We start from the raw sequence: 22,512 nt of genomic DNA on the forward strand, positions 1-22,512 counted from the left end.
CATTGGGGGTAACATATTAGAGAAAACACGCGCAACTGTCAGGTTAAACGGCTCTTATGTTTTTTATTGAATAGCAAAGAGGCGGCGTCATAAGTCATGTCCCTCAACAGACACCGTAGAAAACGTATGGCCGTCCGGGATCATAATGAAGGTGATAGACAGTGCCATGCCGGGAGCCTTGCGTTTGCTGCCCTTCACCGTTTTGGCGGCTGGAACCGCCGGAAACACAGAGAAAGGGGCCACGGCTCCGTTAAACCGGGATGACCTTTCTCTGTACACTGCTCCTCAGCAGAAGTTTCGCTTCGCGGAGCCTGAAGCAGGTCGGCTAGAGGAGAGTGTCGCCACCATGAGGAAGTTAGTGGAGCCATACGCAGCTTGGTGTCAGGGCACCTATGCTAAAATTAAACCCCAAGTTCAGAAGGTTGTCCAGTTCGGGAATGACACCTACAGCTACTTGCAGAACCCTCCAAACGACTTCTACGCGCGGGCAGGAGTCATAGGCTTCACCGGAGTCTTGGGATTGTTTCTTGCCAGAGGCTCGAGGATTAAGAAGCTCATCTACCCGGCGGGTCTAATGACCGTGAGCACTTCCCTCTACTACCCGGAGCAGGCTGTGGCCGTCACAAAATCAACCGGAGACTCCGTGTATGACTGCGCGGTACGGAGCTACGCTGCGGTGGAGAAGATCCTAAACCGTCAAGGCAAAGATGTTAAGAGCTCCGACTCAGGAACTAAACCGTGATCGTCCCCGTGTGACTCTACAGTAATTCAGCAATAAGAAATCATACAGCAGCTAATTTCTTAATATTGTAGTTTATGACACGTGCTACCTGGATAGACTTTATTAAGCGTGAGTTTGATGCCCACTCTTTGCACTAAAGCTTTTCATCTATCTCAGGCTGGGCATGGCCGTCACAAAGAATATGCAACTTGAATCATTCACTTTTGCTTCTGAATTGAATGTATATTTATCTTTCGAAAATCTAACTTGTATTAAATAAACGAGCTTTTAAAATCAATTCTGTCTTTTGCATTGTCAAATGTGTCACACATGAGAGAAAAAATCTAGATATGGAAAAAATGAGAAACAAAAGTTTATTTTTCTGTGGGTTTTACATGTGTACTGCAGGTAATTGTATGCTTTTAAATAAGTGGGAAGATAACTAATTATAAAAAGCAAGACTCCATTAACATTATCTTTGCAGTAATGTTAAAATGCTATATGAAGAACCTAATTGCTTTGTTAAAATGTTACTAGTGATAGCAGCTGAAATCCAAGTGAAATGAACAGTTGTATGACTGTTTGACATATTTATTCATCTCAGTCAAAAGAAAAAAAAAAAAGTAGAAAAATTAAATATCACTTTAATGAGTTCTTCTCAGAGTAGCACCAGCTTCTCATTTAGAGCAATCTGTGCTTGTGTCAGATTAGACAGGTAGGTCACCATCAACAGGTCCTGCAGCAAAGAAATAGTTTACATGTTAAAATTAGTCATTCAATGTGATCTAAATTATTACAAACCTATTACACGATGACAACATGACTAAGAGTGCAAAGGCACATCCCTTACTGTTCCCATTTTCCCAAAATTATAAATAATATTACATCATGTGGTGAAAGGCTGTGAAAGTGACCGTAAGGCAAGTATAAGTTAAAACTTTTGAGAATCTCTTACATTGATGTTGGAGTTGAGCATGTTCTCAAAGTCCTCAGCTGAGATGGTTGGCACCTTGTTGACCAGGTCCATGAGAAAACGACCCACGCTGTTGTCTGCTGTCACTTTTCCAGACTGAGACAGATTAAAAAGAATTATGTCTGTATCTACCATCAGTGTCTGGTTTTATCACTTCAAATGTTCTTTAAAGAGACAATCAAGTAGAAAATTAGGTTAAGGCAGTGGTTCCCAAACATTTTTTGCAGGGCCCCCTTTTCATTAACAATAATGTCAACCCCCCCCTGATCCCAGTACTACACCCCAAAGCTTAAAAAATGTGCCACGAAATAGTCTTTAGTTTTTTGGCTGTTTCTTCATTAACTACAGTGAAAACCATGTCAGAGGTAGGAGCAATGATCAACTCATCTGCTATAGTGTGAGATTTTTTTAAACCAGGAAACTGCAACCTACTTCAGGTGAGATGAGCTTTCAATACGACAGATGCTGCTTTAGTAAAACAACTCTGCTATACTGTATATGACATGTGAGTAGTTTATTTCTAAAGTAATCAACAGTCTTTTCTTTGTGTTCAGGATGACAAGTTCCCAAGTAGCGTTATTACTTGTTTGGTTTCATACTGTCAGATGCTCATTTTGAGACATAAAACACACTGGTCTGTCTTCATTACCCAACACTGACCATTAACATTACCTGGTCATGCCTAGGGATGCAAAATATGCCTTGTCATAGTTTCTTCTCTTGTTTTTCTTTTTTTTGGTAGTTGAAATCTCTGTTCTTGATTCATCATTGTTTGCCCATTGTTACTTTCAGAAATTTGTCCATGTTTTGCTAGCACTGTAAAACTATAGGTTTTATTTAGCCTTGCTGTTTGTTGCTTCACTAAGCTGATGTTAGACAGCTTGGCAGCTACTCGGATACCCAACATAAAGGGCGTAACTACAGTTGGTGGATGTTCAAGAGGATTGATTTTGGGATGGAGAGCTGGTAACATCACCAACATTGACCTAATTTTTCCACCTGGCAGTTTTACAAACTTAGTGCTTCAATTGACAAATGTGCTGCTGCCAGTTTCTGATTGTACAACCTGCACATTTTTTAAAGATTTAAAAAGCTTTTTCATTAACTTGATTGTTTAAAATCATTTATGTTTAGCTGAGAGGTTAATAAGACTTTTTATATTATTTGTAATATGACAAACTGAGAACAAACGGTATGTATGGAAAGTTTCCCTTCTTCTGATTTGAATACTCACCAGCACATCATCAATGTATGCAAGCACAGTGGTCAGCATGTCCTGTACTCTGGAAGCAGCTCCACCGACCTGGGAGAGGTCAGAGGTCAAACCCTTGGTGCGACTGGGAGCCAAACGTGTTCTCTGTAGAAGGTCCACTAAAACACAGAAATAAAGTAATGAACACCTGTCTGTTCTTTGAGACACTACATTTTTATTCCATCTTACAACTTCAAGAGAGACAGTGGTTACAAAGCACTTGTTTTCAAAGATTTTCATTTATTCTCTGCACTCTTACCTCCAATCCTCTCAGTGTCATAGTAGACATACTTGACAGTCAGTGGGGTGAACATAACACCAACAGTCTTTCCTGGCACACCCATCTGTGCACTGTGTAAGAGACACAGAAACACATTCAGAAGGGCACTCAGTCTGCAGATGATCACTCAAAGATCACTAAAGGAAGGATCAGCCAACCTGACATAGGCGCGGATGTTCATTTTGCCACTCTGCAGTGCTGTGTCCACAGTTAGGTGGATGGGGTTGGTAGCTTCACGACTGTAGTATTCATGAATGAGCACAGAGTGTTCAGTGATATCAAAGCCAGTAGCGTACCTGTTGGGAAAGGTGTTACTCAGCTTAAAACTTTGTCTCATCCCTTCTAAACAATCTTTTAAATTATGTATATGAAAGACTGACGCACCACCCAATGATGACTTCTGTGGGCGACACTCTCTTATGAAGTTCATACATGTTCTTGGCGAACTCCATGTCCACAGCCACCTGTTGTCCAAAGTGAAATATATTATACAGTCATCTTTACAACTCATCCCTTCTTGGGAAGAATACAGAGCTAATAAGTGAAATACTTAGAGCATCCTCTCTGAACATCACTGGCTTAATTATTGTTTGTTTATATTTTATTTATTTTCTCTGATTTTGTTGCTGTCAGTCCATGAATGTTTTATATAACTGGCCACAAAGATAATTATATTGCTATACAGCTAAAAATTTTATCCTTATGTTTTGTTCATTTTCTTTGAATTAATTGATTGGAATAAAAAAATAATAAATAAATACACTTGTAAAACCCCAATTATTCAGTCCGGATCAAACAGAACAACCTTGGTCTTAAAAAGGCAGGTTGCTTGAGTTCAGATCAAGATGCTCATTGGCTCCAGTATCTTTAAGAGTTTAACATTTTTAAATGATTTTAACATTTAGAAAAAGTGGTAAGACGTTAAAAAAAATAAAAAAATAAAAAAACTATGCGAGAATTAAAATAATAAAACGTCATGGGGTGGAGGGGGGTTTGCTGCCTTTTCCATTTCCTTTTCTTACTTCTATCCATCTATCTATAGGAATTTAAACACACAAACTAAATTTTAATCAGTAGAAGTAAATGTGATTAACAACAAACCTCATCTTCAGACTCATTGTGAGGAACAGAGAAGCAGTTCGTCACCTCAATAGAGTGCTTGTCGATTGTACCTGAGGAAAAAATGAGTTTATAATAACACTGTTTAGCTAGCCGTTTAAGCATTAGCTTACACAGACAACGTTGATAACGTTAATTTCCGAATTGTTATTCTCCGATTGAATCCACATAGGCTTATTATAAGATAAGAAAATAATAATAAAAATACTCAAGTGTTTCGGATGAAACTGACATTTAAACATAAAAACAGCTGTTAAGAGTTGACGCTGTTAGCAGTTTGGGTAGCTAATGCTAGAAGGACGCAGGTTAGCCACTGGACCAAACTGAACCAGCATGCGTTGCTACGTAAGCTAAAGTTAGCTTCATGCTAACCACTACCGTTATTATAATTTACATTCACCCGGCGGTAGACAAATGCTTCAGCTAACCGCTCACCCAAAAGGGTTCCAATCACTCGACTAGCTCCCTCATTTCTTCGCTCGTACGAGTCGGAAATAGAAGCGAGAACCACTGGATGGATTTTCACCACTGGCCCGAATACCGACATCTTGGAAAAAGGACTGCTTGCTCACCGGCTTCGGTAAACATATGTATCGCCACCTAGAGGCTGGCGGTTGGATAGCAGCTAATATATTTAATGCTTATTATGATCTAGTCACTGATATCATTAATGAAACAATAGGTACGTGTGTAGTTACGTTCAGCAATGCATTTCTTTGTTTCTGTTTTACGCGTGGAAAACAGTTAAAAATTAATAAGAAAGAAAAACGTACACACTTAAGATCACATAGGATACAGCTACAATAAAGAAAATAAAATTAAGATTTCTTGTTGGTGTTAATTTTGACCAATCATTTAACATTAGGTTTTCATATTATTACTTAATAAACTGAATCACAAAAGGCCCTAGTATTTCCTTCTCTGTGAACTCTGGAGATGCTGAGGGTCCAGCAGTCAGTAGACGGCGTCTCCATTTTTTTTTTTTTTTTTTTTTTTTTAATGCGAGGCGTCTGAGGAGAGCAGATCTGACAGGGGCTGGCTGATGACAGCATCCTCGAGCGCTCAGAGGCTCCACACCTGACCGACTCCATCAGGCGTACAGATGATGGAGCTTTTCGCGCTGCCGGGTTATCCTGTTGCCACCATTTCGCACGTCCATTGCCCGACACATGTTTTCCCGGCGCCCTGCGTAATCGCCCTACTTGAACCGGTTTAGCCTTTTTCTTAAAAGTTGATGACTAAGTGGATGGATTGTGAGATATTTATTTTTATTTTCTGCGGTCATTGAGTAATCGGCTCGACGTGCTTTTTTTCCTGACAAAGCGAACAGGAGTGGACTGATGCTGCGTCGCTGGTAAACACCAGAAATGGGTGTCATCGAACCAAGGTCGGCATTACCGGCTCCAATTGGAACAGATATTCGTCTTTCTTATGATTAAACATCAGCACGATCCAGGGCTTATCTAGCTACAAGTTGCTACACTGAGCAGGTACGTTTCTTCTTCTTCTTTTTTCTCCATTCTCCGTTGTCTTTTTATAAATAATCAAGCTTGAATATGTAGTTGCTGTAGCCCGCTGGCTGTCTAACAAGTACCCCTTTACAGAAGCTATCTCTGCTCATCCACCAGGCGTAGTGCGTCATCTTGATTGCCACTGTCAGTCTCCTCTTGCGTCCATCCGCCAGCTGCCCAAATGGACGCGCAAAATCCAGAGCTCTAGAGGACCCCGGACTCCATTTTACTGTGCAAATATTTCATACACGCCATGCCTCACTGTGCATATTTAACTGTGTCCTCTATGGGACTTATGTAAGAAATCTCAGAAGGTGTATGGTGTAAATTCATATCAAAAATAGCTGCAAGTGCACTTACACAACACACACACTCACATGGAAGGACCACACAAGCACACACACACATACACCCCAAGGTGTTTTATGAAGCTTGCTTACTGAAAGTGGCTCTAATGTGCATTTCTGTCCAGCTGCTCTTCCGGATAAGGTTGTCTTTCAAAGAAATAGTGTGTTTTCTTTAATCCTTGTGTCTAACATTAGAGTTTCCTTGTTTATTTTGTTTTTGAGAAGTCCAGTTTTATGGCAAACGGACACACCTTGTTACAGTATAAAAATATGCATAAATATTTACAAGAATCTTTAAAAAGAAAAAAGTAATACAACATAATTTTGTACAAGTATTCTTTTCAGAAAACCATTATTCAGTGAGAACAGCAAATCAGTTCTATGATTTAGTTTGACCGTTGTGTTCTCCGCCTTTATTTCAGGTTTCAGGAGAGCAAACAAATGGTTAAATCAATAGTCACTGGATGCAGTCTACCATAAGGAGGATATCAATAACACTTTAATACACTTCACACATACACAAACACACACATCGGCCATGGCGCTGGAAAACTCTGTCTTCCCCTCCCGTCCTGACTCCCTTGCACTCCCTGTGGAGGAGAAGGGGGAAGGGGAAGAAGTGGAGGTGGCCACAGAGACCACTGCCTCCACCGGAGTCTTCAACCTATCGGAGGAGCTGGGCCATGTCGTCACCACAGAGACGGTACCTTCCCCTCCCACCTCGGCGAAGGTTAACAGGTCGTTTCAGGCAAAGCTGGCCGAGCGGGAGGCCAAAGCCAATCAGCCCAGAAAGAAGACCCAGGGGACGGAGAAGGAGAGGGGGCGGTTCGGGTGGGGTGAGTGACTGTGGCTTCCTGTCCTCTATCACTCTTTTTCTCTGGAGATGAACATTTTCTCTTTCCAATCCACATTCTGTAAACTGACAGCACCTCTTTCTCATATCTATCTCTGTAGCAAGTCTCCTCTATGCTGCAGTTCTGCTTACCTCAGTGATTCTAACAATCTTGCCCATCTTTTTATTTTTTCATTATAGGCCACAAAATATCAGCATATGAAACCATTTTTTAATAGAAAAGTGCCATGTTTCACATTCAACACCCTCAAATTCAAGTAAGAAAATGGTGCCACGTCTGGATGCACGGTGCCACAGTAACTTAAGCCCATCTTTGTAGCTTTTATTTTAAGCATGTTTGATGTTGTGCTGTGACACTACATCTAAATCTGTTTTTCTCATCTATCTAATCCATCCATCCATCAATCCATCTTTTTGCCTTTTATCCAGGGTTGGGTTACAGGGGCAGCTTCCTAAGCAGAGAAGCCCAGACTTCCTTCTCCCCGTCTACTTCTTCCAGCTCATCTGGAGGGATCCCTAGGCGTTCCCAGGCCAGCCGGGAGATGTAGTCCCATCTGTCTGTTTCCACTTTTATTTTCCCTTCTTTGCTCTCTAAGCAGCCTTGGCAACTCCTTTGGTCTATCCTCCATTCATCTGACTATCCCATCTTCTGAGTGCACTCAGAGCTGTAGCTTCAAACGACAAATCTTTTCTCAAATTCTTTTCACAATGGCAGCCTTTGCATGTATTCCCTAAGTGCTTTTGAAAGGGTTTCTTAGATCTGGGGTTATGAAGCTGAAACATGCAAGAAGATTGTGTTGAACGTTAAAACAAAAAGTCACCAAAGGGAGACTGCACTATTTTTAAGACGCCACTAGTTAGCCTGAATATTTCTACTTAACTGTCAAACTTGTCTCATTCATTCTCCTCCGCTACCTGTTTCTTCCACCAGCCCGAGCTCGGCGTAAGAGACAGCGTTATGTGGAGAAGAATGGTCGTTGCAATGTTCAGCACGGTAACATGAGGGAGACTTATCGCTACTTGACTGACATCTTCACCACGCTGGTGGATCTGAACTGGCGCTGCTCGCTCTTCGTCTTTGTCATGGCCTACGCTGTCACATGGCTCTTCTTTGGGGCCATCTGGTACCTCATAGCCTACTGCAGGTAAGACTCATGAGTATAAATGATGTGATTGCAGTACATTAAGCCCTGAACCATAAAGAAATCTGGAGATTTTCATTCTGGCTGAACACTTAACTCCTAAATCATAATGATAGGTGCTTGGATTTAATGATAATCCCTTTATGACATGAAACTACTTTGATGTAGCTCTACATTTCTGTCTCTTTCAGAATTTTGGAATCTTCTTCTTGTTAACACTTTGTAGAAATAAAGATTTTTTTTTCTTTTTAGGAAGTTTTCATTTATTCTGCTGCAGTTAGTTTTCAGCTTGAGCCAGTTTTCACTTCTGCTAATTATTGCACTTGTTTCTCATTTACCTGGGTCCACTCTGTGCTTATTCACTGCTCTGCATTTGATGGAGAAAATGAGATACTGTGTGGGTGAAGTGGGTTCAATCAATAATCTGTTCCAAGAACCAAGGTCTTTTATGCTGTCATTTCCTCAGAGTCCTTTGTTTTTACAGCATAGAGGGGCTAAAAAGGGTTCTCAGGAAGAAAAAGCCTGATTAGTTACCTTTACAGCAAGGTGCACCTCAAAAGGATCAAGCTTCTGTCAAACGAGCAGTACAGCTAAACCTGTGTGTAATCTCTCTAAATCCTCTACATATTCTCCTACTGGTATTCACTCTGGTTTATGGCGGATTGGATGACAGCTCTCTCCCACAGTAATAAGGAAAAAACAACACATGTTGGAAATTTTTACACTTTTGTCATTTTACACCATCTGGGACTTGAGTAGAGTATAGAAGATCCACATGCAGCCACTACATCTTGATCCTGCATGCTGGTCACCAGCCTGGTCACATTTTGCTGTAGGATGACATCCCATTCCTCAACCAGGAGTTGTTGAGGGTCAACCAGAGGTGGTGTTGGTTACTCTACAACATATACATACAACAGTGACAAGCTGATCCCACAAGTGTTCATTTGGTTTGAGGTCTCGACTCCCAGCAGCCCAGTCCCTCCTCTCCACTCCCAAATTCTGGAGATATCCTGGTTCTGTGGGGGAGGGCATTGTCTTCCTGGAGGATGGAGTTAAGTTCCAAATTCTGGAGATATAGGATCACCACCAGCTTCAGAATCTCATTGTGGCAGCACTTGAATTTCAAATGTTATAGCCCGGCTCAAAAACTGGAACAAAAAGGAGGCCAACACACGGTGATGTCTTAGAAAAAGTTTGATTTATTAGCAAAAAACATAAAACGAGGACAGGTCAGTATCAAGGTTGTGATGTAGATTGTGAATAGTTGCACGAAAATGTATGTAGTGCATAAAACAGGCGGAGCCTGCCAATACAACAGTTTTCCCAGCACAACCTGAAAGACATACTGACTACTTGCAGGTGGAGGTCTTAAATAGCAGAGCACACAGGGCCCAGGTATAGCTTATGCCACTAATTAACCCTATACAGCACCTGCAAGACAAACTCAGAAGGATGAGTGGTGGTTAGAGCTATCACACAAAACAATAGGAAAATATTTAAGAGATTTTGGTATATTTGGGGGGATTACCCACACATTTAGCTCTGTTGCTCATTCTACAGATGCTTGAACCTTACAAGTTATACTCTGTTGTAAAGATGACCAATCAGGCTTTCCAGTGAAGTACAATACAACACTAATTTGTATTATTGAAGGGGAGAAATAATCAACCAAACACAAAGGCCTAGCCTTTTATGCTAAGTTTAATTTTAACTAGTCAGTCTTTAAATTACTCACTGTGGCACATATAGGTCTTTCATTAGGTGTGTGCTAATTACACATATCGAATTTATGTGTGGTTCATTTTTACATTTTCATTTGTCTTGCTCTAGATAACTAAAAGCAAAGCAAAGAGACCAGATTGTCTGTATGATTTTTTCAGCCTGCAGATGCTGCAAAAAACAAAAACTACTGTACAAAAACTGAAGCATAACAACATTAACACATGATGTGTAACTTGGTTAGCTTAAGAGGTGCCAGATTTCTTTAATTCTTTTTGAGTAGAAAAGATGAAAGAACAGTTTTCTGGGTGTGGTATCATACTTAGCACACTAATATAATGATGTTATTGATCTTTTCATCAACTTCTTGCCAAGAAACTGCACAATCATATTTTTCCAAACTTCCAACTATTACTTAATCCTCACAAGGCAGAACCACATAAGACATTTCTGCTTGAAGTGCTAACAGAGTAAAAAAAAAAAAAAAACAATAGATGACCAGGCAGTATTAATAGTGTATTTCATCATGATTTTCTTTTCACTAGATGTATCTGTTGGATCTCATTAGCTAATGAAATCTACTTGCAAAATCTTGACCTTTTTAGATTAGTTGCCAACATCTTTAAATGTGCTGGTGAGCTTTTGGTGTTACTTTACTTCAGCCACCAGCGCAGGGCAATAAAAGTAATAGATTACATGAACTATTTAACACCACTTTCCTTAATTGGTTCTCCCTCTGTAGTTAGTGACTGTTATATGATGGATATTATCTTTCATAGTGTGTTTGAAAGGAGACTAAAACTAAAATATCTATATGATATACTGAAAAGATGGGAATGAAAAAGGCAGATTTTTGCAGTGTGGAGGAAAAATGGAATAAAACATGTCATGTTAATCAGCACGGTTAAATCTGACTGGATTTTTTTTTCTATTCATTACAGGAATTAGCTGACAGGTAGAGATATTTAAATGAAGAGATGAGTCTTCACATATACAGTCTATTCCTGCACAAGCTGTCTCAAAATAAAATTCTCATTTTGACACCCAATGTCTCACCCCCACCCACTGTACTATTTCTCACACGTTCTCCTCCTCTTTCTTCCCAAGGGGTGATCTGGACCATCTGGAGGATCAGACATGGACGCCGTGCGTAAACAACGTCAACGGTTTCATTTCAGCCTTCCTCTTCTCCATCGAGACAGAGACCACGATCGGCTACGGCCACCGTGTCATTACTGACCAGTGTCCTGTGGGTACCATGCTGCTGCTGCTGCAAGCTATACTGGGATCAATGGTCAATGCCTTCATGGTGAGCAGGGATGCTGGTGGACAGCTGGAGGATCTTATTTAAAAATTTTCTCGCAATGATGGTTCTAATCATGAACTTTTAAAACACTGAAATGATTAATTTGATCATTAGACATTAAATTCTATTATAATGCACAATTTGAAGAAAAAAAATCATTGTATTGGGTCATAAAAGAGAAACGAAGTCAATTTTCAGACTGCAAATTTCACACAAAGTCTGCTGTGCTGATTTGTTTTCATATTTAAGTTAATTAAAAATATTAGTGTTGTATTCTGATTAATGGAACATTTGTTTAATTTCATCTCATGACAGAATCAGTCATTTCTTTGCCATATTTACAATGAATAATTACTACTGACTGTCATGATTATTTATCTAATATTTATACTTGCTGTACATGCAGATCTTGACCAGTATCAGGGAAAATTCTTACCCTGTGGATCCTATCTAAAAATGATTGGTAATTGCTGTAATTCATGTCAGTGTTTTTTCCCTCACTTGGAAAATGAGAACACAAACATCCTTACTTTTAAAAATCTTTCTTTTTCAGTGCATTAATTAAAACTAGTTCAAATAACACATTTAGAGTTTTTAAAATAAAAATAACCACTATATGCCTTAAATCAGTCAGATGTCATTCTACAGTTTTGCCTCTGATGATAGCCTATTTTTAGATGTGAGAATATGCAAATGAGCTTCGCATCTCCCCCTGTCGACTGAATGGAACAAGTGCATAGAGATAATCTGAGCCTTCCTGTCACAGACCTGATGTGAGTCGTGCATCCTCCACAGTGAAACAACCCTCCCTCCATTCATTACTCTGCATAGATGTAGAAAACCTAGATTCTCTTTAGGCTGCTCATGCACACTGTCACAATGCTTCTGGTCTCCCAAATCAGATGTAACTTGCAAAATTTTAAACGGATTACCTTCAAACTTTGTTTGTGAAGAGTTGTAAATCATTTTGGTGACTATCTGGAATCAAATTCAGTTACTGCAGGCAGATCTAATATTCTTACAACAGCCACGACTTTGCATTGGCTTAGATCTATTAATACTGTTTACTGTCTCTCAGTATGTATAATTCTGTACTTCCTTGTTATGTAACGATACATTGATAGAATAATAGATCACAAATAAAAAGAAGGATATTTAGTCTCTTTATCCATATGTCAAACATCCATTTCTGCAGGCTCCACAGATCACATCACACCAACATAATCTATCTCAAATATATTTAGGTAGTGATACACATTAAGTCGTGATTGCTTTCAACTGATTATAATTGGATATGTGCCTTCAAGTGCAGGTTGACTCATCAAAATGTTTTGCTTTTCAGAAACCTTAAGGTTATAAAGGAGGATGAATGTCTGAATATTGGCAAGATGAAATAACACAAAATCTGTGCATGGCATTCTCCCTGAAAGAGAAGATTTACTTCAAAGTGCTGATGAAGCTCAGCATTTTGCAGAATGTAAATACTCATTTGACGTAGATGAGTTTATGCCAACACTCAGGCAGAATCAAATTTATGCATGTTTACGAGCTGGAAACATGCCATATTTTTACAACTGATGGACATGTGGGATGTTTTACTGTTCACATTAAAAGAGCTTCAGTCTTGAGGTTAATTCATGTGTCACTAGGACTTTAAACACGGAAAGCTGTAAATATCTCTATTAAGAAATGAACCAGATTAGTTTGTATTCAGCTGCTACACTGAGCAACTTCCAGCTGTCTGGTCTACATCAGCATCATTCAGCTGCAGAGCTGATGTGTTAATTATGAATACTGAGTTACAAGTCTTGTAAATGGTTACATAATCCTTTGCTTTTGCAGGCGATTGAAATATCCCCTGCTCCAACTCCCTTTGAGCACAGCCTGTGTGTGTTTCCTCTGCCCTCATTTCCCTCCAGGTCGGCTGCATGTTTGTGAAGATCTCACAGCCCAACAAACGAGCAGAGACACTGGTGTTCTCCAAACATGCCGTCATCTCTCTGAGAGATGACAAGCTCTGCCTCATGTTCAGGGTGGGCGACCTTCGGAGTTCTCACATTGTCGGGGCAAACATGAGGGCCAAGCTCATCAAGTCCAAGCAGACTCAGGAGGGTGAGACCATCACTGATAGAGCTGATTGCCTTTTCAATCAGTTTTAGTCAACATGAATATGACAGCAGTGACTAAAAAAACAAATAAAAATGAACGACTTTTCTTCTTCTTCTTCTTTCTTTAGCATCCCCCTTTTTAAGTACAAACAAAATCAATTATTTATATTTTGTAAAGCTGATTTTATGCTTTGGGTGGTCAGGGTTCTGGGGCTAGCTTAGCATTAGACCCTTGTTTGTCTCCTCACCTCCAGTTTTCTTGTCTCCTCCAGGTGAGTTCATCCCTCTGGACCAGACAGACATCAGTGTGGGCTTTGAGACAGGAGATGACCGCCTCTTCCTGGTCTCTCCATTGGTGATCTCCCATGAGATTGATGTACACTCACCCTTCTGGGACATGTCACAGACCCAGCTGGAGAAGGAAGACTTTGAGATTGTTGTCATTCTGGAAGGAATGGTGGAGGCAACCGGTAAGACATGGGTCAAACAGTTGCTGAGGGATAAGAAAGCAAATATAAAAACAATACCAAGAACATCAGTTGTGGAATTCGTATGCATATGAATGATAGTGATGATAGTATTACAAAATGCAACAGAAATTAGGCTTAGAGTGCATTTCCTTTGATGCATATGAAAAGATAATGTGGCAGCTGTTTAAAATGCCCATGCAATGAAAAAATACACTACTACATTATTAACTGGAAAAAAGCAATAAAATAAATATGCATTTAAAGATTTATACAGTAAAAGGCAAAATAAATAATACAACTGGCAATAGCAATTTTCCTTCTGAAGGGTTTTATATAATTTATTGTACAAAATAACAGTATTATATGTAGTATATGGAAATAATACATTGCAGTTAAACTTAATGTCAAGCTCCAGTGTCTTCCATAATGTAAATGCATGTTTCACTACAAGTTGAAATCTGCATTAGCAGATTAATCTTGCTGATGCATCCTCAGGTCTGATATCACACTAATATCATCACTGTCATACAGAGAGCAAACTCTTTAAAATGGTCCATTAGGAAATGAAATCCGTCTTCCAGGATGTCGCCCATTCTCAGTTTGAAAGCTTTCCATTTTCTTTTGATGTAGTTGTCGTTATGGGGGATTTATAGTCCACATACAGTAAAATACCAATTAGTTGTTTTACAAGAGGTAATAAAAGAAGAAACTTATCTACCCTTGAGCAAAGCACAGAAACCTTTGGCGCTCACTTATTCTGGAGAGATCAGTGGTTCCCAACCTGGGGTCCAGGACCCCACAAGGGGGTCCTCCAAAGAGCACAGGGGGTCTTTGAACATTCAGAGCTATTGTAATTAATGTCTACACACTGTTCCTGTTATAAGATACATAAAACAAAAGTAAGGCTATATGTTGTTAATTTAACTATTTTTTTTTTTTTATTACTTTGGCCTTATTGAGGGACTCAGAATATAGTGTTTATGGTGCGAATCTCACTTTTGAAAGCACAAAACCAAGCATGATTTCATGACGGGGTCCCACGGTTTTTCAGTATTTGTATGAAGGCAGTCCTCAAGGAAAATAGACTGGGAACCACTGGAATAGATCATCACTTGAAAGCCACAAAGCAAATATTTTGTGTTATTTGTGCCCCTTCTGATTTGACTTGGGATTAAAACACTTAATTAAAAAGGCACTTTCTTAAACTAAGATTGTGCGTGTTTTAGGGTGTGGAGTGATCTCACTCAACTTAAACCTGTTGAAATGAATCACTTCAGACACTGAAATGAATGAAATGAAGCACGGAAAATTTATGTTTTTTTTTTTTTAATAAGATAAATTGTAAAGCTGAGGTGGGAAATCTTTCACATCAAACACAACTGAACAGAATATCTGCTTATACAACCTCTCAAACATAATATTTTTTATTATCTTATATTCATGTTATCGCTTTAGTTCAGTCTCTGTTGCTCAGAACCAAAACCAAACAGATGTCTGGAAAGAAAAAGATTCCAGTTAGCTGTACCCAAAAAGATCTAGGCAAGCGGTGTTTACCTCTTATTCTTTATCCCCTCCTAATGCTGATTTATGTCAAATTCTTTCTAAAGAGATGATACGCTCAGCTGTTTTCCTCACTGTTTGGCAAGAATTTAGTGCATCACAGCCATTCATGATGTGTATCTCTGAGGCACAGGTGGCCTCTCTGCCTTCTCCAAATATCGATTTCCTTATTCAGAGTGCTGCATTACAAAGAGGGAGCTGACAGTCATAACTCTGCTGCAAAGACTATTCAATGACAGCTTTCCCATTAAGCTGTTTGGGTAAATTAAATGTGTGCATCAGTTATAGGCCAGTGCTTTGATTCTTTTGGTTTGCCACATTCAAGCACAGAGAATCCTCTGTATGTTATTTTATTTTTTAAGTAGCCCTGATGAGTTTGTTTTTGCATGCAGGGATGACATGTCAGGCAAGGAGCTCCTACCTGGCAGAGGAGGTGTTGTGGGGTCACAGATTCAGCCCGATGATGTCGCTGGCAGAGGGCTTCTTTGACGTTGACTATGGAGCCTTTCATCATACGTTTGAGGTAAATTGGAGTATTTGAAACTTGTCTTTTTTGGGAGAGAATTTATTATGATTTAAGAAGAGTTTAAAATGACTTTATAAGATTGTTTTTCTTTTCTTTTCTTTTTTTGTTAATAGTCATGAGCTTAAAGAGGAATTTAGTTGTAAAATGGGAGTAAGGAGGCAGACATTACAGCTCTTCACCACCAGCAAACAAAAGAACCTTAAATAGTATTTGAGAAAAGATAACTGAAACAACTCCTCTGTTATCCCTATTCCTGTCTCCACCTACACATGTAACCGACCGATGAGTTCTCACATTCTACTGAGGCAACTGAAAAGCATCCTGGGAAATGTAGGAGCTCTGATTAAAGCATTAACCCTATATTTATTTATTTATTTTCCTAGAACGTATGCAATACAGTGAATGTACTAGTGCCACATACCAAAGCATTTAAAACCCAAGCATGTGACAAATAAGAAGACAAGTGTGTGAAAAGGTCCTGTGGGGAATATGAAATATTTTATTTAAAGACACATTGTCTTATTTAATGTTTTGATGACAGTGGAAAGCACCGTCTACTACATGCATCCAAAATCTCCAAAAGATGTTCAGCTGGGTTGAAATCTGCTGATGCAGAATCCAGAGAAAGTTTTTTGTGTTTATTAACACATTTAGTGTTGCTGTTATTTAGTGTTTTGAATTAGAGCAATGTGTCACAGTTTTTAATATGATCATTTGTAGTGTTCTGATCACGTGTGTAATGTTTGTTCACACTATGTGAGTAAATGAACTTTGTTTAATTCCACCACAAATATGATATCATATGGTCAAAGTTAAGTTGTGTCAGTTCTTTAAATAATCATAAATACCCTCTATTATTAGTAAAAAAAGAAAGAAAAAATAAGGAAGAACTGTCCTGAATGTCAACTGCCTTTTTCAAGGTTGCTAGGCAACAGGAGCAATGCTTCATCACGCCTTGATAAATTTGGGAACAACTGGTGATGTGGACCAAACCAACTCCCCATTCGGTGAAAATCCAGACTACCCAGGTGTTCTGGGTTTTCCTTTGATGTGTCAGCTGTCAGTAATTTCAAATGAACCTCAAGAAACTGTACTCCTGACAAGAAAACACATAAGACAAAACAGTCCCCAAAGAGAATTTAAGTTGTTAAAATTTTGACATTAATGATCTGATTTATTTTGGACTTATTTAGCAAGTTTCACATGTTAATCCCCTAAACATGTGGACAGGACATTTGTCAATTTTCCATACAATCATTCTGAGTACAAGTGAATCAGCCGGGTGACACTGCTGATACTAAAACCTTCAGTGATGAGTTTTGAATATTTTTGATAGCAAATTATCAAAAATTATGTTTTTACACATCATGACAGTTCTAAAAATAAAGATAATTTATACAATCAAAATTTATCCTAAGTAAGATCCAAGGGTTGACACCAGGATTTGATGATAATCCATTTAATAGTTGTTAAGCTTTTTAAGCAGTGCTGTGGTGGTGATAGTTACAAATCTAAACAATTTAAACACCACAGTTTGAAAATAGTTCACAAAATATGAAATGTTGAAACTGAGAAATGTTTTTGTTTTTGCTGAATTTGATATCAGCGGCATTTTTTAAAAAATTTGCAAAAAGGGGCATGTTTACTACTCAGTTGCTTCGCTTTAAATAATGGTTTGAGGTAGGCTATGGGAGAAATGCATTACTTTATTTTGAAAAATTAAATTTGTTCACATTTTTGCAGGATGTAGAATTTTTAACAACGTAACAGTTTTGGATCACATCAACCTGGAGGCAGTATGTATTGTTGTATTAATATGTGGTACATATTGCTCTAAAACCTCTTCATGTAATGCAACATTATTTATGACAACATAGATGCGCAATTTATCTATGCCATCTGCACTGATGTACCACATCATACTGGTACAATGTTTGATTTGACAATTTAGGTTTGAGAAGGCTGTGTTTCTTCATCTTATAGACATTCTTCATCAGCCTTATAAATGAATGCAATAATGAAAGGTTTTCAGTAGTGTCCCTAAACATATTTAGTAGTATGCTGAGGCTCTAAAGATTCCAGCCATTCTTTTTTTTTTTTTTTTGCCCCCAGCATACAGGGATTTCTCAAAATTTTCCAGATCTTTGAATAATATGTTACCAAAATCCCCAAATCATCGGGATTATTGAAAGAATCATTGATTAACTTAAAAATGAATTAATAAATCATTTGTCTGGCTAGTCTTTAAAGAGTAGCAACCCACTCCCCATCTTTAGTTCTGACTCAGCCTCTTTGTGGTGCTCTTTTGCTCACCCAGTTTATGTAATTATCCAGTTAGTTGTGAAATCTGCTAGCAGATATTTTTTTTTTTATTACACATCTTTCATAGTCTCATGGTTCCTGTCTGGACTTTGTTTAAAACATGCTGGAAATTCAAAACAACAAAATCCTGTGTTTCAACATTTAAAATTATATCTATGTTCTATTTTAAATCAATCAATGTATAGATGCTCCATATGCTATTATTGATCTTTTACACAGTGTTCCAATTTGTTTGGTAGCAGAATTGCGTTTGAATCATCTTTGCAGACCATAAATGTACCACAGGTTATGATGATCCACGCAATAACCAAAATGGAGCAAACACATACTGCGGTCCAATCTTAGCATTGCTGAAATAAGCCTAACAATGCAGCTTCTTAATGGCATTTTCATATATGAATGGTTCAGTGACTTAACTACATTTCATGCTTCTACACCTCCCCAGGTGGACACACCCTCCTGCTCAGCACGAGAGCTCTCATTGGCTGCAGCCAGGCTTGATGCTCACCTCTACTGGTCCATCTCGAGCAGACTAGATGAAGAGCCCACCCTGGTCAACCAACCGACCAAGCAGCCAGACAGCAGTTCGGCCAACAGCAAAGGAGGGGAGCCAACCTTCACTGTTGGGGAAATGACTGACATCCAGGAGCAATCAGGACTGGGCGAGCTGAACGGCAGCGTTGCCACAGATCAATCAGAATCAGAGTCCTAGAACAGAGAATGTTTACAAAGACCTTCAGTATATCACCACCACATCACAGCTAAATGTTAAAGACCTTTTCTTTAAAGGCAAAGAAGTAGTTACGTTAGGCTCAGTTTGACCGTAAATGCCATATCCTATTTTGACTTATGAAAAGGTTTGTTTCTGAATATTTTGTCTCTATGTGTATGTTTTTTTTTCTTTGTTACAAGTGTACTGTATGTGTGCTATTTTTTAAATTTTATTTATTTTTATTTTTTTGGATTTGTTGTGTTAGCTCAATCACCCTTGCCTATATCTACTTTAAAATGACAATACTATGCTTTAGATGGGCTTACATTATGAGGAAGAATGTTAAATACAAGATGGTAATTTATCTTTTTTGGGGGGGGGGGAGGGGGGCAGAAAGATGACTATATGGCGAGGAGGTAAGTGTATGGATTGTTCACATGTAAAATAGATACAGTGCATATACAGTAGATGCTTTAATTTCACCTGCACACTACTAGATGATAATGAGTTACAATGTAATCTCAAACGTTAGCTGTAAAGATTGTTAAGTTTTATTTGAAATAAGTGAGGGTGAGAAAGTTACACCAGCTCGTAGGCAATCACATATTTTTCTGCTCCTCATCTGGCTATAAACTATCACTTGGTGCTAGGAAGATTGGGTGGGTAAAAATAGTAAAAGTAGGCATGGGCATTGCTGCTGGTTTTCAGGAGGCATGGAGTATTATATTTGTTGACAACACTGAGAAATGTTCTGACTTGTCTTACTGCACGTAACACATTATGGTGACTAGAGTATCGGAAACCTTTAACCTAGAGACAGGTTAAATGTTTTTGTGGCTTCATATCACATATGGCGGCTGTAGCACAAGGGTAATCTATCGTTTGTCCTCAGCCTTGTTCTAACCTAAAAAGCACAACAGTGTCCTGCTCAGTTCAGCCCAAACTCCTGCTTCTGCTGCTGTGTATATATGTGTCCATTTTTATGTGATGTTTTTAATATTCAAAATTACACACTAATTACAATGAATAAACTACGTATATTCCAAAGTACTGGATTCAGATTGTGTGTTGTTCTGAAGAGGATCTACACTACCAGCCAAAGGTTTAGACACATTATTCCATTAGCTTAAATAGGAAAGCGTGTCCAAACTATCTCTCTCTCGCTCTCTTTCTATATATATATATATATATATATATATATATATATATATATATATGTATATAAATCTGATAGAGGTTTAGGGAGACAGCTGCATCAGCATGGTAGGGTCATCTGGCACACAGGATATTCGTAAGTGCTCTTCTAATTTGAATGTAGTAACTAAAATCTGTTAGTAGCAAAAAGTACAGTAATTTTCTGTGGCAGTGAAATTATGCAATCACATCTTAAGTTGATTCCTGCAATGCTTATTTTAATTTTCCAATAACCTGCTGATTAGCAAGCAAACATGCTCTTCAACTAATGGCCCATGATAAACTTTTCATCTTTGTCCGCTGTTATCCCTGCCAGTACAGTGTATCTCATTAGAAATTCAAGGGCTGGCTGTCAGCACCACCAGCAGTCAGCATATTGGGTTACCAGGCAGAATCTTTAGTTAAAAAAAAAAAGAAAAAGAAAAAGTAGTCCCCTGTTTTGGCCACTAGATGGAGATAGTGATCCCACAAATTCTTGAGCCACTCACACAGCCCTACTGGCATGTAATAAGATGGGGTCCCCATCTCAGCTGTCTCCTAGGCAACCGAGGCTGGGGACAGGGAGAGGGCAGAGTGTTAATATTAATGTGCTTTGTGCATGGGATTTTTTTTTTCTTTTTTAAAACAAGTGCAAGATAACTGATATGCAAGAACAGACAGTGAAGAGTTTCAGCTACATTCCAGGCTTGTATTAAACCATCTGACAGCAGTTGTGATGAAGGACTTGCGACAGCACTCTTTCCTGCACTGACAGTTCAGCAGTTTGCAGCTAAAAGAGCTGCTGCTGAAGAATGATGTAAGGGTTGAGAGGTGTTGTCCATGATGGATTTTAGCTTTGCTAACATCCTCTTCACTCCTACCTTCTCTATTGAGTTCATGGGGCAGTGCAAGAAGCTTTTAACTTGTTTGTTCTTTCTCTTCCTGCATCTCGTAGAGCTTCCACAGAACAAGCAGACAAGAGCAAAGAAGGTCTGTAACAGTGTTCTGCACACTACATCTGCTTCAAAGACTGTCTGAAGCAGATGTAGTTGACCTTTGTCTTTTTTATACACAACATCTGTGTTTGTGCTGTTGAGATAAACACCCAAGTATCTGTACTTCTTCAAAATCTTGGTGTCCAAACTCTGGATGTTCACTGGTATAGTCATGGGGAGGGGACGAGCTTCCAGCAGAAGTCTTTCACCATCTCCTTTGTTTCCTTTGACTTAGTGGCTCTGATGTTCAGGTGGTAGAGGTTACACCAGTCTTGGAAGTGTGTAATGACTTTCCTATGATCCGTCTCACTCCCCCAAGACACATATCCAATGATAACATGTTGTCAGAGAACTTTTGGAGGGGACAACTACCCATGTTGTGTAATGTCCATGTGTACAGTGTAAAGAGGAAAGGGAAAATCACTGTTTTTTTTATATTACTCTGTCACGCAGAGTAATATAACTGACACTGTCATAAAAAATTACATAGTGCTGTTGATTAGTGAGATAGTCAATGGTCCATACATTTACATGTTTTAAAGCCTCACTATTGAACTTAGATTTTCTCACTGAGGTATCCCATCATGAAGGCTAATTAAGCATCCTGCATTCTGTCTGGGATTTTTTTTTATGACTTTTCCAATCAGTCACTTGTCCCTCTGCTCTGTCCCTTTCTCTCTTGGACTAGGTTTATACTGGACTTTTCAAGGCACCCAAAGAGCTTTATATTGAATCCAATATACTTTTGCTTCACATTCATACTTGGTTTGGTAAGCTACGGGTATAGCAGGAGCAGACTAACGGAAAACGTATCAGTCAGTCTGTGCCAACAGCCTCTTCAACCACTTACAAAACATTCACAGTCATACACCAGCAATGCCAACCAGGATTCCCTTCAGGGATTGGACAAAAGACTAGTAGAGCTGGAACCCCAGAAGCAGGGGGACCGGACAGCAACCCAAGCAGCTGACTTCTATCCTGACATCTGGACAGTAGGGCGGGCAGCTGCTCAAGCAAAAAAATTGTGTTATGGAGCTCATCCCCATAAAGTTTCTATCTTGGTTTACACCAGTGGTTCCCAAATATTTTCTGCAGGGTCCCCTTTTAACTGACAATAACAAAGTCAGCTTGACTGAAACTAACACAAACACAGACAAGCAGAAAGCAAACAAACTATGGAGGATAAAAACACATGAAAAAGTTATCAGAACACAGGTATGGAGCAATATTAATATGGGAAGCAAAACTAAGAGGTGTAAAGACTGAAAAGATTCATAACCAAACAAAAGATCATCTTTAAAAAAAAAGATAAATTCCCAGGAAATCGTTTTCACATTCAAAGGAAACAAAATTAGCTTCTGTGGCAGCAAAATTAGTTCGAAGTTCATACTGATTACTTTTCCTGAACCAGGCTCCAGTA

General features: G+C 38.9%; 3 protein-coding genes across 3 annotated transcripts; 2 read left to right on the top strand and 1 right to left on the bottom strand.

Annotated features, from left to right (window-relative positions):
• Positions 1 to 107: 107 nt before the first annotated feature.
• On the top strand, positions 108 to 1,030 carry LOC121644451 (MICOS complex subunit MIC26-like). Its single transcript, XM_041992371.1, has one exon. The coding sequence runs from the start codon at positions 146 to 148 to the stop codon at positions 740 to 742; it is 597 nt and encodes a 198-aa protein (XP_041848305.1). The 5' UTR covers positions 108 to 145; the 3' UTR covers positions 743 to 1,030.
• Positions 1,031 to 1,070: 40 nt separating this feature from the next.
• eif3f (eukaryotic translation initiation factor 3, subunit F) lies at positions 1,071 to 4,938 on the bottom strand. Its single transcript, XM_041992370.1, has 8 exons — positions 4,781 to 4,938; positions 4,328 to 4,398; positions 3,611 to 3,690; positions 3,385 to 3,522; positions 3,206 to 3,297; positions 2,929 to 3,065; positions 1,677 to 1,790; positions 1,071 to 1,457 (listed from the first exon to the last, which is right to left on the bottom strand). The coding sequence occupies exons 1-8, from the start codon at positions 4,890 to 4,892 to the stop codon at positions 1,380 to 1,382; spliced, it is 822 nt and encodes a 273-aa protein (XP_041848304.1). The 5' UTR covers positions 4,893 to 4,938; the 3' UTR covers positions 1,071 to 1,379.
• Positions 4,939 to 5,013: 75 nt separating this feature from the next.
• kcnj9 (potassium inwardly rectifying channel subfamily J member 9) lies at positions 5,014 to 19,971 on the top strand. Its single transcript, XM_041992369.1, has 8 exons — positions 5,014 to 5,835; positions 6,626 to 7,039; positions 7,988 to 8,201; positions 11,028 to 11,229; positions 13,146 to 13,338; positions 13,607 to 13,804; positions 15,757 to 15,887; positions 18,658 to 19,971. The coding sequence occupies exons 2-8, from the start codon at positions 6,742 to 6,744 to the stop codon at positions 18,922 to 18,924; spliced, it is 1,503 nt and encodes a 500-aa protein (XP_041848303.1). The 5' UTR covers positions 5,014 to 5,835; positions 6,626 to 6,741; the 3' UTR covers positions 18,925 to 19,971.
• The last annotated feature ends 2,541 nt before the right edge of the window (positions 19,972 to 22,512 follow it).

Source organism: Melanotaenia boesemani, chromosome 8 (genome assembly GCF_017639745.1).
Source record: "Melanotaenia boesemani isolate fMelBoe1 chromosome 8, fMelBoe1.pri, whole genome shotgun sequence".
NCBI classification, from domain to species: Eukaryota; Metazoa; Chordata; class Actinopteri; order Atheriniformes; family Melanotaeniidae; genus Melanotaenia; species Melanotaenia boesemani.

Bases quoted from the DNA above. Each gene is read 5' to 3' on its own strand.
- LOC121644451 (XM_041992371.1), top strand. From the start codon at position 146: ATGAAGGTGATAGACAGTGCCATGCCGGGAGCCTTGCGTTTGCTGCCC.
- eif3f (XM_041992370.1), bottom strand. From the start codon at position 4,892: ATGTCGGTATTCGGGCCAGTGGTGAAAATCCATCCAGTGGTTCTCGCT. The intron at 3,691-4,327 runs GTTTGTTGTTAA...TTTGGACAACAG, and splicing joins ACAATGAGTCTGAAGATGAG to GTGGCTGTGGACATGGAGTT. The intron at 3,066-3,205 runs GTAAGAGTGCAG...TCTGTGTTTTAG, and splicing joins TGACACTGAGAGGATTGGAG to TGGACCTTCTACAGAGAACA.
- kcnj9 (XM_041992369.1), top strand. From the start codon at position 6,742: ATGGCGCTGGAAAACTCTGTCTTCCCCTCCCGTCCTGACTCCCTTGCA. The intron at 13,805-15,756 runs GTAAGACATGGG...TTTTGCATGCAG, and splicing joins AGGAATGGTGGAGGCAACCG to GGATGACATGTCAGGCAAGG. The intron at 15,888-18,657 runs GTAAATTGGAGT...ACACCTCCCCAG, and splicing joins CCTTTCATCATACGTTTGAG to GTGGACACACCCTCCTGCTC.